This window comes from Larus michahellis, chromosome 1 (assembly GCF_964199755.1).
Source record: "Larus michahellis chromosome 1, bLarMic1.1, whole genome shotgun sequence".
NCBI classification, from domain to species: Eukaryota; Metazoa; Chordata; class Aves; order Charadriiformes; family Laridae; genus Larus; species Larus michahellis.
This window is the reverse complement of record NC_133896.1, coordinates 57959283-57976262: the sequence shown is the minus strand read 5'-3', so window position 1 is coordinate 57976262 and position 16980 is coordinate 57959283. Positions and strand designations below refer to the sequence as shown.

The window sequence follows — 16980 nt, the reverse complement described above, 5'->3', positions numbered from 1 at the left end:
TTCTTGTGGCTGATGAAATGCTGGCAGTTAATGCTGAATGCAAATAGACTGACCTAGCTAGCTCCATGAGAGGTGGCAGGGCTGCCTCCCCGCCCTGGAGATGAAGAAGGTATGTTGTTTCCTAGATGACAGAATTAAGATCACCAAATCCTGTGGCTGCAGCAAGCACATGCTTGACATCTACTGCAACAGGCTACATCTACCCATGCAGATTGCCCCAATCTCTTTTCTGCCTAGGAGTTGTGGGTGTTTGAAGAGGCAGGAGGGAAGGACCTGCTTGCAAGACAAGGAACAGAGACAATGGCGGCTAACCACTGAACTGATGTTAGCCCCTGGTCAGCTGGCGAGGGGTTTCCTGCTCCATGAAATCCCCTAGAAGAAAGCAGCATGGCCGGGAGGCAGCAGGATGTGTGCTGGGCTCCTCAAGGCTCTGCTGCGGCCGTTGCCACAGCTGCTCTGACAGCTCCTAACACCATGGCTCTTGTCCTCACCGCTGCAACAGTTACAGCAGGTCCAGCACTGGAGGCACTTTTTTTTCGGGGACTGTGCCAGAATTTTCCCGAAGAATGAAAGCAGGAAAAAAGAACTAGTTCATTTTACCAGTTTATATCTCCTTCAAAGCTGAATCTAATTTAGTGAAACATAAAAAGGCACTTTGTTCTCTGATGGTGCTTCCCCTACCAAATGTCAAAAGCCTACTGAAAACAATGGAAGTTTTAAGAGCTCCTTAGCGAAAGGTCACAATTTTTGTATGGAAAATGCTAGGCCATCTAAATACAAGGGTCAACACCAAATGCCCCCATAGTAATTTTTTAAAATCATGTATACAGGCATGTTTGTATTTTTCAGCAGGCAGATTGTCTAGCCAAATAAAACAAGATCCATGATTAGGTCATCCATGAAGACTAACCTTCTAATCTCTAACCTTGAAGATATGAATCACTGTTCTTACAGACCTGAGTTGTTCACTCAATGATTACCCAGAACTTCTACTTACAAGCCTGCACAGCAGCAGCGGAAAAAAAAACCTCAGCAGAGTTCACAGCCTCTGAAGAAGTCCCCACATCTCAAATGCTCCCCACCATGACTTTAAAAGCTTACTATATGACCAAGAAGCCAGCATCCCCCATCACATGGCAGGTTGTGCAAGAAGTCTTCTCCATTAACTCATGTACATAAACTCATGTACATGCCATATGATGGAAAGACAATACATACACACACACCTCCAAGTCATGCCGTGGCATAGGAGCTAAAGCATCTAGTACTCCATTCCCTGGCGAGATCTTGTACCAGCTTTTAGTTACTTTTCTGTAAAGCAGGTAAATGAGAATCATCTCTTCTACAAAGGTAGCAGGGGCTCTTGGAAATAACAGTTTTAAGAGGCATAAAGATATTAACAGACATCAGCTATGACCAGAACACAATTTTCTTGCTTGAACATCATGTACCTTATCACAGATGCAAGGGCATTGTGCAAGGAAGGGTATATGCATGCTGTGTGTTTCTTTCCACTCAGATGACATGAAGGCAGCAGATTTTTCCAGCAGAGGCCATAACTACATTATATATAATAAATTTGAGCAATCTGGCACCAGAGAGCTTTTGCCTTCCAAGGCACTGACAGTTTAGTAGGGCCCCTCCTGTATGCTCCGTTCCAGCTGGCCCTGCCTCCTCTCCCTGTCTAGAGCTTTCAAAACCAGCTCCAAAACGTGCCAGACAAATAACTTAACCCTAAAGATGCAAACAACAAGACGAATTTCTCTAGAAATCACGGAACAACAAAAGGTAACGTGAGACACCATTAAACAACCCCACATTCCTACAAGAGAGCTCTATGCCCAACCAGCTGTACACTGGTCCTACAAAATTAATGTAGAGATGAGTGCAGTGAACTAGCTAAACGTCGAAGGTGCCAAACAGTCCATTCTCAAAGATGGCTGAAATTCCAAAAAGCCAGGAAACCATTTCAGGTCCTCAGGCTTGAAGGGCGTGAGCAAGAGCATTTCATATGCAGGATAGGTCCATGCTGCAGAGAGAGTCCTTACCCTAGCTCCCAGCTCCATGGCATATACTTTCAGCTGAGAACAGCTGGCTCCATCATAGCATGTTATTAGTCAGTGCTTAGTTATGGCACCGTGGGGTCTGACAGAGCTATGCTGCTATCAGTACATGAACTTCCTCACCTAAAGCTGGGTCACATCTCTTCAAAATAGTGGGGCCAACCTGCTAGAGTCAAACCCGTTCAGCCAAGTGACACCAGTATGCTTTGCTGACAGGAAGATGGAAGCATCAAGCACTACCACTGTTTACCAACTGAACAGACAGTAAACAAGCACCAAGCAGCCCTTATTAGGGTTGACCTTTTACCTAACAAAACACATGTTTTCTAAGAAACCAGACTTTAAAAGGAAGCCACACAAAGAGTACAGATTTCTAACAGGGCTTACAGACCGCAGCTATCCCAGCGAACAAACTGACAAGGAACAAAGTTTCTCAGTCATTTGTTATCCTCTGACTCACAAATAAAAGATTTTCACACAAAACAGTGAGATGGGGGTGAACAGTACCACAGGGTACTGTTCCAGAGATCTTAACAGCAGGCCAGCTTCCAAATCTACACTTCCAGCTCCTTGTGCCATCCCCAGAGGTGCAACTGCACTGTAACCTGGTACTGCTGCTGCGGAAAAGGTACTTTGACCCATGCCCACAAAAGCAGCATACATTCAGAGCTCAATTTGAGAGGACTGGCACGTGTAGACTGAATCCATATAAACTGGGGTTTTAAAAGATAACTCCATCTAATTTTACCTAGGCCTTTTATGCAAGTAAATCCAGCTACAGCACAGCACCGTTTCACAAATGATGTTCAGGCCACTCTCACTGCAAACTCTTCCAGTAACTCATATGGAAACCTAAACAAATCTTACATAAAAGTATGATCCAGCCAACACTGCTTTCCACCAGACGGTCACTACAGAAGTTTCTGTGTCCTGTGGCATCAGCACACAGTTTTGCAGAGCAATAGCTGCTGACAGCTGCAGAGGTCCAAGTACCCCTGCGCAGAAGTACCACGGTCCCCAGCGCAGCCATGCAGACAAAGCAGGACACTCAAGCTGTGCTGAGCACACAAGTCACTTGCAAAAGGTGACTCCAGAAATCACGCTGGTGAAACACATCAGGATAAACAGCAGTGCCTCTTCTAACTCTACCCAAAATCAGATCATAGAATCATAGAATCACCAAGGTTCGAAGGGACCTTTAAGATCATCAAGTCCAACCATTAACCTACCCTGACAAAAACCACTTCTAAACCATGTCCCTAAGTACCACATCTACCCTTTTTTTAAACACCTCCAGGGATGGTGAATCCACCACCTCCCTGGGCAGCCTATTCTAATGTTTAATAACCCTTTCAGTGAAAAAATGTTTCCTAATATCCAATCTAAACCTCCCCTGACATAACTCGAACCTGTTTCCTCTTGTCCTATCACTTGTCACCAGGGAGAAGAGGTCAGCCCCCATCTCTCTACAACCTCCTTTCAGGTAGCTGTAGGTCTCCCCCTCAGCCTCCTCTTCTCCAGGCTACCCTGTGACAGGGTTGGAGTGCTCTCTCATTGCAGGATGAGCTTGGAAATCAGAATTGTCACAAAAAGGCTACCTTGTATCAGAATGTTTGTGCTCCAATACTGTTACGTGTCATCACTGGCCAGCACTATTTGGACATGAAAGACCTAAAATACATTTTGATACCCAGAAGACAGGATTTCCTCCTTCAGATGTCCAACCCACTCAGAAAGCAGTCCCTTTCAGCAGCTTTCCTACCTACTGCTGTACTTCAGGCCTCACTACATCAACACCTGCAGGTCAGAACTTCTTGGTCTACTGTATTATTTATCTACTTACCTTAAGGCCTAATGAGTAGTTTTCTGCCATTGCCAATACTTTTGTATCATGAATTACTTGTGTATTTAAGTTTATTCATTGGCAAATACAGACTTAAAATTCTACCAAATTCTTGGTGAGAAAGAGCTGTAGTCTAGCTTGTTATTGCTTTAGCCTCCATCTATAGGCTCATGGAGGTGTTCTGCACTCTTGACATGAGAATGAAGTTAGATGAGAAATTATATCCATTGAGATTTTTTAGGAAGTGCTAAGTGCCAAAATGTCTCCCCAGAGGCCGAGATCCGAAGGCTACATGAGCTTCCAAAAATAGCTGAGTTCCCAGAGTTGCGTTGCTTGGGTCATACAAAGCACTGGTCTACCACAAACATACACCATAAAGAATCTCACAGTAGAGATATGAATTATGCTTAGAGAAGGAAAAGGATAACATTACCCGCCTTAAAATCCAGTGTTAAAAAAAAAAATAAAGGTAGCTACCATTCTGTCACCTATAATAAATGAAGTTATTAATAACTTCATTAACTGAAAGTTATTAAGTGTGACAGAGTGGTCACCTTTATCTAAAACAGCTACGCATTATTACTCCTTTAGCTGATAATGCACAAAAATCCTTTATCAACTGGGCTGGTTGATGTTCCCCACCAGAAGCAGTTAACAGCCTACAAGTAGTAGACATGGAGCGAGCATGTTGTAAAGAAGGCAATGTCTCCACCTGAAGCCAGAGCCTGAGAGACTTCACACCCTGTAGTGTGTTATCCTCACCTTCATCTGCAATCGTCATGAAAACAGTCCTTATTTTTACCTTACACTATCTCCTTTTTTAAAAATAGTTGAAGATTCTTGAGCAAAGAGCATTTCACCACAGTAAATTCTGAGATGTCAATTCTGACTCTTCATACTGTTGCTCTCAAAACAGGTAAGAAGGATCTACTGCAGACACACCTGTATGAACTACCAAAACGATCCACATTGCTTGTTTTTGTGGAGGCAATTAATGATTCAGCTTGAGAACAGATGGTTCTTCCTCTTGCAGGCAGTCCAACCCAGCCTCCATCTTCCCCAGGAGACGCTGAAGTCCATCTGACTCTGAAGTCCAGAACTGACCAGAGTATCCCAGTCAATTTTATACTGGGAGGAAAACTGCTTCTTGAAGCCTAAGAGGGAAGGACTGAAGCTATCAGCCATGAGGTACAAGCACAGACATTATCATACCACAAAGCTGAAAGGACTGGAAACACGTGAGGGAAACACGAGCTTTTCTTCTGCATACATAGGCCAGTAAGGAAGGGGACAGCCTAACAGCAGTTAAGGAGAAAACTACTACCATCATGTCAGAGTTCTTACACGCGCTATCCAAAGAACGTCCCTCAGAAACTGGATAATAAAATCTTGAAGAGTTGCTAACTTGTTTTTAACACTGATGGCAACTCTTCTACTCCCTGGTAAGTTTTCCATTGTTTAAATTAGCCTAAATGACTACGAATTTTCTCTTATTTCAAGGTTAATTGTGTTAAATCTCAGCTTCCAACTGGAAAATCTTATTATGACTGTAAACAAGGCCTAAGCCCCCTATTAGTAGGTATCATCCATGCATAAGCACCTGTACAGAACAGACTTGTCATCTCCAACCTCTCTTTAATAAGATGAGTAAATCATGTAGCCAACACCGTACAGTTAAAAAGCTACTCATCTTCCAAGCCCTAGATTTTTTCAAGGTCCTAAATTGAGCCGCAAACTGAACAAAATCATGCAGTCATGGTCCTTTCAACTTTAAACATGAGCAAGATAGCATCCCTCTTTCAACCTGATACATGCCCCCTTTGCGTTGTTGAAGCAACTATCTTCAATAATCAATAATACTCTCCCAAATCCGTGTTTTCCAAAGAAAGCTTTCCATCCTACAAGCAGAACTCGGTTCCCACATACTCAGTACTCTGCACTAAGCTGCATCAAACATGTTTTTGTTGGATTTGTTGTCAGTTAACCAGGCATTTCAATCCATTCTCTAACAGTAACCTTATCTTTCTCTTTCATCCTCCTGAGTTTTTTAACCGCAAACCTTACTGGCAAGGTTTTCATAGTACTGTCTCCATGGGCTGATACAGATACGGAACAGGACTGTGACTGAAACAGATCCCTGGGGAAAATGACACTAGAAACAGTCTTGATCACTGATGTTTCCCTAATAACTACTTTTATTTTTATTATCTATCGTCAGCGAGGTTTTTAATTCCTCTAATGTGTGTTGCGATTATTTGAGATAAGTATTCCTTTTCTTAAAAATTGAAATTGGTCATTTGGACAAATTCAATTGGTTGAGCAATGTTCAACTGTATCAGTATTGCTTTATACACTCTTGTCAAAACAGGCAAGACAATATTTGTCTAAAAAGTTGTATATTACCACATACAGAGTCACACTGAATAGACATTAAATGGTTTCTTCAGATTCTAATGTTTTTTAAAACATTCCAAAATTATTTTTATCTTGGATCAACATATGGATAATTAGTTTGTAGCTCTTTGGGCCATCTCTTTCATTTTTTTCAATAATGAATCCTGGTGGGCAGCATTCCAGCCTTCTGCAACTCCCCTAGCTTACAAGAATTGGCTAAAAATTAACATTAATGAATAAAAGAGCTTCTTTCTTTGGCTATTATCTTTGAACATACCTTATCTAGATACGCTGGTTTTTAAATATTAGCAAGCACTGTCTTAGCTTCCTTTGTTATAAATTATATACAAAACCAGGTATGGTACGAATACCTCCTGTTACACCATAAACACAGCAAGCTGGGGGTTTTTGTTGTTTGGGTTTTTTGTTTTCTTTGTTTGTTTTGTTGGGTTTTTCCCCAAACACACAACTATTTCCTAATTTTATATTGGACCTACACCTAGATCTTTTCTCTTTGCACATAAAAATTGACGCCTTCTCTGAACCTACATCACTGATACCTTCATGATTAGCACATTTCCTTTCTCACCTGCTTCTTTGTTTAAGTTTGCAATTATATTGACTGCCATTTATTTCCTCCTCCTCCTCTTCATCCTCCCAGCTTAATGTGCAGAATGCTTTGTGTTTTATTAACACAGTTTCACTGACTGTGGAATCATGTCTTTTTGGCCATCAGTATGATTTTGTTGAATACTTTATAGCTTCCATTAACACTTCCCTTTTAAAGGTACCTTCCCGGACAGTTATCCTGCCAATTGTTTAAACTCAAAGAAACAGACTCTTCTAAAGCTCCTTACATTACTGCCTGATGCCATATTCTGTTTGCACAAAGTAAATACAGACAAATAACAATCACTGGTACCTAGGCAACTGTGGGATTTCAGGTCAGCTATTAACTCTTCTTTATCTGCTTGAACAAGGTCAACTATTGATTTATTCCACAGTGGGTGCAGAGCTGTGTGCATTAAAAAAAATGACCTATTCCTTCTAGAAGCTTTCTGGAAGTCTTTTTATTGGCATCATGAAATGTCAAGTAAATATTACCTGTTTTAAGCAGCCTATTTTACTTGCCTCCCTATAAGAAGCATATACATAAGGAAATGTTTGTTCCATTCCTGAGGATCTCTCACAGACCTGTTAGAAACACATAATAGATGAGAGGTGGTTGGAAACCTGAATAACTTGAATTTGTCAGGAAATCCTTATGTCTGCAGCTCTCACAAATCGTGATGTTTTAGAAAACGTTATGTAATATCCATTTAATCACACACAGGACAACATGTCTGAAGTCCACCTCTACTCAAATCTGGATGAAAGCATTAGCTAATGTTCTGTGCCCCAGGACTGGGCTGACCTCTCGCATGCTGTTCCATCCTCAGGGGACTTCTTCACCCCCTTCCCTACCATCACATTTATTTCTTCCTCCACGGCTTTGCTGTCTACCCAATTCCTCTCTTTGTACAGTAGCTTGGGAAAATCACTCCAGGCAAGGATTTTGAGTCTCTCAGATATGACGTTGAGGAGATGTGACCTGACACACAGAAGGGAAAGGGAGAAGATGGGGGTTAGAAGCTAGCCACAGCTGAAGACTCAGACTGAGTCCCGTGTAGGAGAAAGGGTAGGTTTCAGTGAGTCACCCAAGGGAAAGCATCCTGATCCTGAAAAAGAAATAGGAGTGAGGAGGATTCAGAGAGAAATGCTCTCCTGCTTGAGGCTCCGAGCATGCCGAGAGAAGCAGCAGTGAGAGAAACTGGGAGATCTGTGAGAACCATTGATTATTTCGTTGGCAAAGCAGTGAAGTTCTCTATTATGGAGAATGGCATATCGGGTTTTTTATGTCCCAAAAGATAAATGCTCTTCTGGTAGGCATACATCTCAGCAAACACAGGGCCAGGTGAACTAACAAAAGGTTTCATAGGGAATATGCCGGTTACCCCAGTTAAAATCATATCACTGTGCTTCAAGTCCAGATTATGTTTATAGAAAAAATAAACCAACAACAAATAACTTGGGGAACAGCAGAAACCAACTCACATGGCATATTTCTCCACCTCTTCTATGGGACAACCATTTGGGCCCAAAAAAGGATTGAAAACCTTAATGCAAGCAGTTACGCCGCATTTTCTATAAATCGCTTCTCAGGACAGCAGTTCGTTCACACTGCCTGGGTGTCCTCATGTGCAAAGCAGAGGGAAGAGTCACCAGGACAGGGATGTTCTTGTCATTTCCATTTCATCCACATCCCCCACACCAGCAGCACAGGGAGGAAATGCACCAAGGTGAACGAACATGAAAGCGGCCAGTCGTCAAGCCAAGCACTGGCCTCAAGGGAAGGGGCAGCAGCAACGGGGAACAGTTTATGTAAGCGATGCAGCTCCCAGAAGACGGGAGCAGCAGTAGCACAGAGCAGGACGTGCTAAATACAGATTGTAGCAGGTGGTCCAAGAACTGGCTGTGATTTCAGCAACCGGTTTATCCAAACCGGACGGAACTGCTTACCGCACAGCCCCACAACAGCAAAAAGCAAGCTAAAAAACACAAAAGCAGAACAGGCGACTGAGAAGATTCAGCAATCACAGACTGCCAGGAGATGAGCTGCACCCTGAAAACATTCCCACAGATGTCAAGAGTGTGACAATCTAATGTATGAAAAACAAGGAAACCCGGCCTCTTGCAACAGAATCACAGTATCATAATTTTGGCTGGGACCTACCTCCAGAGGTCATTTAGCACAACCCCTGCTCAAAGCAGGCCTAATGCAATCTGGTTGGCCAGGCTGGCCCAGTCAAGTCAAATACCTTCAAAGGATGGAGGTTCTACAACCACTCTGGGCAACACATTCCACCATTTAACCATCCTCACAGTAAAAAAAGTATTTTCGATATATCTGATTGAAATTTCCCATGCTCTAACTTGTGTTTGTTGTCTCTCATCTCATCATTACACACAATCGAAAAGAATCTGGCTACATCTTTTCTGTATCCTCTGATCAGGTAGTTGCAGACAAAAAAAATATGGTCCCCTCTGCCTTCTCTTCTCAAAGCCGAACAGGCCCAGGTCTCAGACTCTGCTCACATGCCATGTTCTCTGGTCCCCTGACAATCTTAGTGGTGCCCACTGGGCTTGCTCCAGTGTTTCACTTAGATGCCCTGGAGAGCCCAAACTGGACACAGTATTCCAGATGCCGTCTAACAACTGCTGAAGACGTGGGGCATCATTTGCCTGGGCCTGCTGGCTACACTCACTGTCACAGACCAGGATATGGTTGGTGACCTTTGCCGCAAGGGCACACTGCTGCTTGAGTCCAATTTGTCATCCATGAGGACCTCCAAATCTTTTGATGCAGAGCATCTCCCTAGACAACCAGCCGCCAGCCTGTACTGCTGCAGGGGTTAATCCCTCCCAGGTGGAAGGCTTGAAACTCACTCTTGGTGAGTATCTTAAGATTCCTGTCAGACCATTTCTCCAGCCTAGCCAGGTCCCTCTGAATAGCAGCCCTTCCTCCCCCTGCATTTTTACCACTCTTCTCCATTCGGTCTCATCTGCAAAATAGTTTCTTATGGACACAAAAAGCTTCAAGAACAAAGAGCAAAGATCTCTCACAATATATAGGAATTTGGACTCTTGCTGAAGACCATCAGTGAAATTTTTAACATTTCTGCACACTTTGTTCACTTTGTACTGTCCAAGTGATTAACTGATAAGCCCAATTCTGCTCTCATTTATAGCCGTCTAAGCTTGAAGTCCATTAATTTGACACCTTTCCTGACGTGAGTCCTCTGCACTGCATCTTAAACAGGTAGCAACATTTAAAGTCTATTAACTTTATAAATAATGAGAAATATTTCTGAAGACTTTAAAACACGCCATCAACCAAGGATGTTACCATCATATCAACAAGTCAAGGATTCCTGATGATGACCACCTAACTTCACCTGAAGGTTAGGTGATGAAGCATCCAACTCTTATCTCTGTGTCCACATGGAATGAGTCACCACCTACACTCATGTGAACAAACTCTTCCTCAAAGAGCTTATAAATTGAGAATGATGAATAGCATACAAAGATTAAGGAAGACAAGCTATTTGGTCAAAAGAAACAGAACGTATATCGTACACAATGTAAAATACCATCTGACTTGCAATAGCTTTTCCACACGCAGTAGCTAGTCGGCCAATTCCTTGCAGCAATTTTTCATCACAGAATTGGATCATGAGGAAAGACATAAATATTTCAACAAGTTTCTAAGCAACTGAAAAACAGCACTTTGCAAGGGATATATTAAGTCTGTGTTTAAGCCTAGTCTTTACTGGGAAATAAGGTCAAGTTCTGATTTTTGGTGGGTTGTTTTTTTTTCCAAACCAATTGTTAGGTTACACTCAACATCTTGATATGAACAACATAATTATAATTCTCGTATGTATTTACCAGCTGAGGTAAACACTACTAATTGTCCTAGTCCTGCAAATATTTTAGAGCGTACTAACTAAATTGAGAGGAAAGGACTTTCCTTCACGTGAATACACTAGCACCGCGTGTACCAGCTGTGGGAAAGGAGAACCTGACATGCCATAAAAGGTGCTGGTAACTTACCCCAAACATCTGCCGAAGGTCAGGATCTCGAAAGCGGAAGGGAATGTTAGACACATGAAGTCGTTTTGGAGTGGATTTGCTCTCGGTATTCTCACTGCTCTGTGTCTGTGATTGCTGTCCATCTGTCTGTGCCCCTCCTTCTGTCTGCTGAAATCAGAAAGACAAAAGTGTGTGCATTAATAGAAACCACACAAATTCCTTTCACATGCTTTATCTATCTCTTTTTAGGTATTAGTACTACACTTGCGATTGTGGTATCTGAGCACTTGACAATTATTTTGATAAAGCCAGTAATGCTTAATAATTGATCTATTGTTCTTCCCCTCCCTTTCCATGAGTAAACAGTAATGAGATCTCAGCCTCCCTCCCCTCAAATCACCTTTTAGCTTAGTGAATTTGCCTTTGGTTTTTCTAAATTGCTTCTCTCTTTTCCCCTGTTCTTCCTCACTTCAGCTGCCACCATATGAAAGCTCTAATGAAGAGGCGGATCTTTCATATCCTGAAGCTGGGAGGTAGTACCGCCACTCTCATCTCATGTGGCAGGATGTTCATGCAATCATCAAAATCCCACAGCTGAAGTGCCAGCTCTTCACCAGGCCAATACCAGAAATGCATCCCCAGGCAAAACGGCATCTGCTCTGTCAAGCTCCCTTCGGAGAAACATTACCCCAACAGAAGATCTATAATTAAATGGTAAAATCCATATACGAACAGCTTACGGATGTCTTTGATCAATTTTTCTCATACATTTAAAAGTCAGCCCAGGGACAGGAAGCAGTCGTTAGCGCTGCAGGATTTATCAAAACTCTAAGTGCTACTTCCGGCTACCAATTCCACAGCTAAACCAAGGGAATTTGTTTCCGCATTCCCAAGCACTGACTGGTACAGCAAAGCCAGGTCAAGGGGTGGGCAGGGGTACTTGTGCACAGAGAAAGTACAGCAAGAAGGCAGAGGAGTAAGGGAAACCAGTGTACGAGAGGAGAGACCTACGGCTTGATGAGAAAACGGTATTTTTCCCACTTTAGTCAGAAAAATGACCTCAAAAACTCATGAGCTACAGAACAAAGTAGACTACAGTTTGATTGGTTTTATTGCTCTGTCCCTTTCCAAGGGAAGCGCTGACAGATCAAGGCATTCAAAAAGCACCCACTCACTCCCTCCACCTCTGCTGCTGCTTGCCTCAGCCTCCTAGGAGTCATGCTTTGACCACCTCTGTGACGCACTTTTAAGTGTCATTTCATTTCTTTAGATGTCAACCTGACTTCTTCCTCAACCCATCAGGTGAAAAGAAGTTCTGCAAGAAGCCAAGGACTGTGTAATTGCTAGAGTCAGACTTTTTAGGCACCTTCAAGAACATACACAGGCCTTAAACTAATGATTTAGGAATAAGGGTTTTTTCATTGTTTTGGTCCTTTTTTCCCCCCGCCCCGTTTTGAATACACAATTTGTGTACCAAACAGGAAAGAAATCTCAGGGGAGTTGCCCACGCTGACTTCCCAACCACTGACTGGACTCACTAGACTGCTCTGCGCATCATTCAGTATACAACACTTCATGAATATTTGGAAAGAAACGTCTCTCCACAGATTAACTACACTGGCGACATTAAGAGAGCTTCTTCTGACCAGCAACATCTCCCCACAGACATGACCTTGAACTTGTATATTCGTCATAAAGCACTAATAAGAGCAAGCAAACAGTAAGCACTGGGGTCTTGCCATGCTGAGTAAAGCACTGGCAGCTTTCCTTCTTTTTTTAGTAGGGCTGCGCAGGCAGCACAAAACACATTTGATCTGGTTAATATAAATAAAGCTGCGATAGGAAGAATGGAGATCTGCCCTACAAGTATCTCTACTCTCCAGAGCTGCGCAAGTCTCAGGAGAAGCCTAACAGGATGAAGCATTTTTATTTAGCTAAGTCTCATCCATCCCCCAAACATCAAATTTTTAAGAACCTCTGAAACTTCTATTTGATCGTATCTAAAAAGATGCCTCCCCCTCTCCAAGTTCCTCCTCTTCTCCTATCCTCACCTTTATGACAAAATCCATCTCCAAACATACAGAGAGTGCACCCTAGGGGAAGAATCAATGCATCTGGCTTATGATTAAATCACACTATGCTATTTGGTGGTTTTATTTTTATGACTCCATCAGAGTCCTTTGCTCCTCAGGGCAAATCTGTCCAAGAACAAAACACAGGGGTTGCCCATCCATCACCACCGCACACAACGCCTGCAAGTGAGTGCTCCAAAATAACTCCCCAAAATCATCAACACTCTTACTAAAAGGGTTCTCTACAATCCATTTTGGAGCCCTGCTACTGCAATTTGCCAAATCTCATGTTTTCTATGGCTTCGTGTGGAACTGGCAATTGGGTGAACACTCATGCACACAGATACATCTTCAAACACACACACACTAATGCATCCTCTGCAGTGTGAATGAGCAGAGGTACAGATTCTGAACCGTGACAACAAAAATGGGTTAGTCTTTAAACTCAAATTTAGGTTGAACAGGGTTGGATCTGCTGCTTCCACAGGAGAAGAAGCCAGGAGGTCGTTTGCACTCCTCTCCCATCCATTTGTTCGCAGGCAGAGGGCAGAACTCCTTTCTTACCAAGGGTGCGACGTATCATGTACAGTGGCCTGCTCAAAAACACTCACAGCTGCTCCTGCATATGGCAGAGAGCTGCCGCCACACAGGAGTCATTTTGCAGCACGTGTGATATGTACACTAAGAGAAAGGCTTCAAAGAGGAGAAACCATAGAAGGAACAGGGGATCTCGGTCCACTCTTACCTTTCTGACTACATTAAGAATCCCCAAACGCTTTTCAGGCTTTCACATATCCTTATTTTTCAGCAGTAGTTTAACATTAAATACCTTTTCTCTCTGGATGCTGTAGCTCCCTCATTTCTATCATCCATGGCCCTGAGGTGAGATTTGAACTTTCAGCCACTATAACATTAGTTCAATACATTTGTCTACTGCCACACATTCAGCTACAACACAAATGAAAGAAATAGTCTCCTCAGATCTTGCCTCTTTTTTTTTTTTCCCCCCCCTCTCCTTTTATAGTTATTCCTTGTCTTAATTCATTAGGAAGGAGATGAAAGGAAGGGCCTGGAGCCTGTTCTCAGGCAGCACATAATGGAGACTGGCAACAGCACTACCCTGACCAAGTTAGATGATAAAAGCCCGCATTTCACCGAGTGCCCACTCCCCACCCTGACTCCCTTCCCCACACCGAGTTCAGCACGTCAACACTTCACAGCAAAGAATCGGCCCTCTCCCTTCGCTACGGACAGCAATTCAGCTCAGAGGGGAGCTAATACGTGTTCCCTAGGTCTCAATGCCTGTCATCAGGCAACACAGAGACACGCTGCAGCAAACATCCTGCATTTGAAAACAGTATTGGATCTACCTTACCTACTCAGCATAGTCTGCGTAACATACACTTACGGAGGTGGTAATGTCATTCAGGCCTGCACACGCAAGCTTTGAGCTCCGCTCAAGGTCACTGAGAAATGCATCAGAGTTCAGAACACGTGCAACACGTGCTTCACTTTTAACTATTTGCTGCCTGTGCCCCCATGCCAGCTCCTCCCTTACACCCACCAGCACTAAGGACACCCTAAGCAAGAAAAGGCAAATGGAAAGAGAAGCATGGATGTATACATGTGCATGTACGCATGTAAAAGGGGAGAGGGACACCTAGTAACGCGTGGGTGTTCTGAAAGGTATGGGGGCAGCTCTACAACCGTCTTCCTACCTCTCGACTAGACTTTTCTGTCTTAAAGCAGCTGGTGAACAAGCGATTGCCGAAGATTTCTCATGGGCAGGAGGGAGGCAGGAGCTCCAGCACCACCTGAGCTCTGAGCAGATCTCCATCTGCGTGGCCAGACAGAGGGCTACCTCCCCAACGAGCCAGACAAACACCAATGCGACAGGCCAGCACAGGGACTATTAATACCCAGCACATTTTGTTTCCGTCTCCTACTTGCTTCTAGAACTGGAACCGCTTCAGGTCCAAGTTATAGAAAAGCAAAAAACAACCCCCCATCCTCTCCCTCAGGAAGCAGGCGGTCCAAAATGTTGTGAATCATAATGAGGAGGTTAAGAGCCATAAATCACTGCAAAGAAAATATTTACAAAATACAAACTGTAACTAATAACTATATTTAAAAGGGGACTTGGGTGGCTTACAAAAGCTGGAAGACAGACTGTGCTCACTCCGCTTGTTTGGATCAAGTGCTTGAGGATCTGTGTGGAGGCAAGGACTGTAAGCTATGACTGGCAGAAGGCAATCTCCTCACTGCAAAGGAGAGTGCAGATAATGTGGGAAGACCTCTGCAACTTCTCATGAAGAACCCGCATCAAAACGACCTGTCACCCAACAATTAATCGATATCCACTGAGCAAGTCTGGCAGAAAAACGAGGGAAGAATTAGGCACTAGACACAAAACCAGCGTCCTGCCCCACCACACTCTACCAGATAAGGAGTGAGGTCCTACACATCCAACAGCAAAGGGCATGGGAATTTCTGGTTCTTAGACTACACTTGTTTAGCAGACAGAAGACTGCAGGGCTAATGATCACCTTTCAACAGCAATAAATATAATTTTAAAATTATATCCATGTACTTGATTTTTCAGAGATGCCAGCAGTGTTATATTGAAAAAAAAAAAACCACTGGACTACACTACAGGCACAATTAACAACATGCCCAAGTACTTTGTATGCCAAAACCCAGACCAAAACAAAAAAAATCACTAAGGACGTACAAAATAACTTCTGCTAAGCTTTTAACTATTTTCAATATAGTCTCATTAATTCAGGGCATATTTTTTCTGATTGTTAGTTACCTGTTTTCAGACACACTGAAGCTTAAGTCATTTTGTTCGCTTTCCTCATTAAATAAAGATACACCCCACCTGAAGTCAGAATACAAATCTGACATAGGAAAGCACATAGGAAGCTTTGCTACCTATCCTGCATAATGAAGACATCTCTGATGTGTCAGGCAACATTTCCCATGTAGTGATGTTTAAAATTACTTTGTTTCTCTGAGCAGTATTTTTTCCTAGGATTCTTTGGTGGTTTTTTCTTCTTTTTTTTTTTTTTTTAATTTTTCTTTTAATGAAGTGGTGAAATGAAGCCCCCGAAAAGGTCTGCTCCGCTGGTCACAATGCCAAACCCTTTGTGAGCAGTTCCAGCGCATTCCTCACAAAACAGGGATGCCCTGACGAGTTGAAGGAGGTCACAAGACTTCCTGAACTAGTGGTCACCCCCGGACCATTCCATTGACAGTGGTAGAACGGCAGTCACACAGTGACAGACTAACATCTGCCCAGGACACTGTCCTCTTTTTGACAGCAGCCAAACAGAGCATCTGTGGAAGAACATAAGAACAGGACAAATAGGACAAACATGATGTTTCTCCAGCAGAGTCTCCCAGCCTCCAGCAAACTGAGCCAGTTCACAACTTTGTAGCCGTTTCACTGGCCATGATATCACCCATGAAACGGTCTTAATGAGTTTTTTTGAGCCTGTTTATACTCCCAACTTCCAAAGAACCCCATGGACAAGAGTTGCATACCTAAATTCTTCATCATATGGAAAAAACAAGAAACAAACCCCTGTTTTTTTCAATATGTGCCACCTGATTATTTCCTGCGTGCATCCTAGTAAGTGAATGGGAAAGTTCCCTGGTTTATTTCCCATACCATTCAAAATTCTATGTACTTGTCATATGCCTTCATTTCTGTCAGCTCTTTTCATAAGTGAAGATTTCATTTCTTCTCATAAAGAATGTGCTACAACCCTTTCATCATCACTATTATCCCTCCCTGTACTACTTCTAGATATGCTATAACCTTTGAGAGATATGCAGAAGTACCGCAGCTGTATACTCCAACATAATGATATTTGCTGATTTATTTCCTATTTCTCTTTCAAAATAAATTTTTAAATCTGCCTCGCTAGACACAAGCCTGCAAGTACTGACAATAATCTGCCTCATACTCAAA

General features: G+C 42.9%; 1 protein-coding gene across 29 annotated transcripts in view; it reads right to left on the bottom strand.

Moving 5' to 3' along the window:
- The window catches only part of RBFOX2 (RNA binding fox-1 homolog 2), a 169633-nt gene that overhangs the window by 34657 nt on the left and 117996 nt on the right, over positions 1-16980 (bottom strand). For 25 of the 29 annotated variants that reach the window (XR_012586164.1, XR_012586157.1, XR_012586152.1 and 22 more), the window contains one exon: positions 10954-11100. Coding sequence is in view for 20 of the 29 variants with exons in the window: in XM_074580245.1 (XP_074436346.1) it covers positions 10954-11100 (147 nt within the window). In the remaining 9 variants the exon portion in view is untranslated. The remainder of the gene's footprint in view (positions 1-10953; positions 11101-16980) is intronic. The other 4 variants (XM_074580063.1, XM_074580100.1, XM_074580275.1 and 1 more) reach the window with 1 other exon arrangement.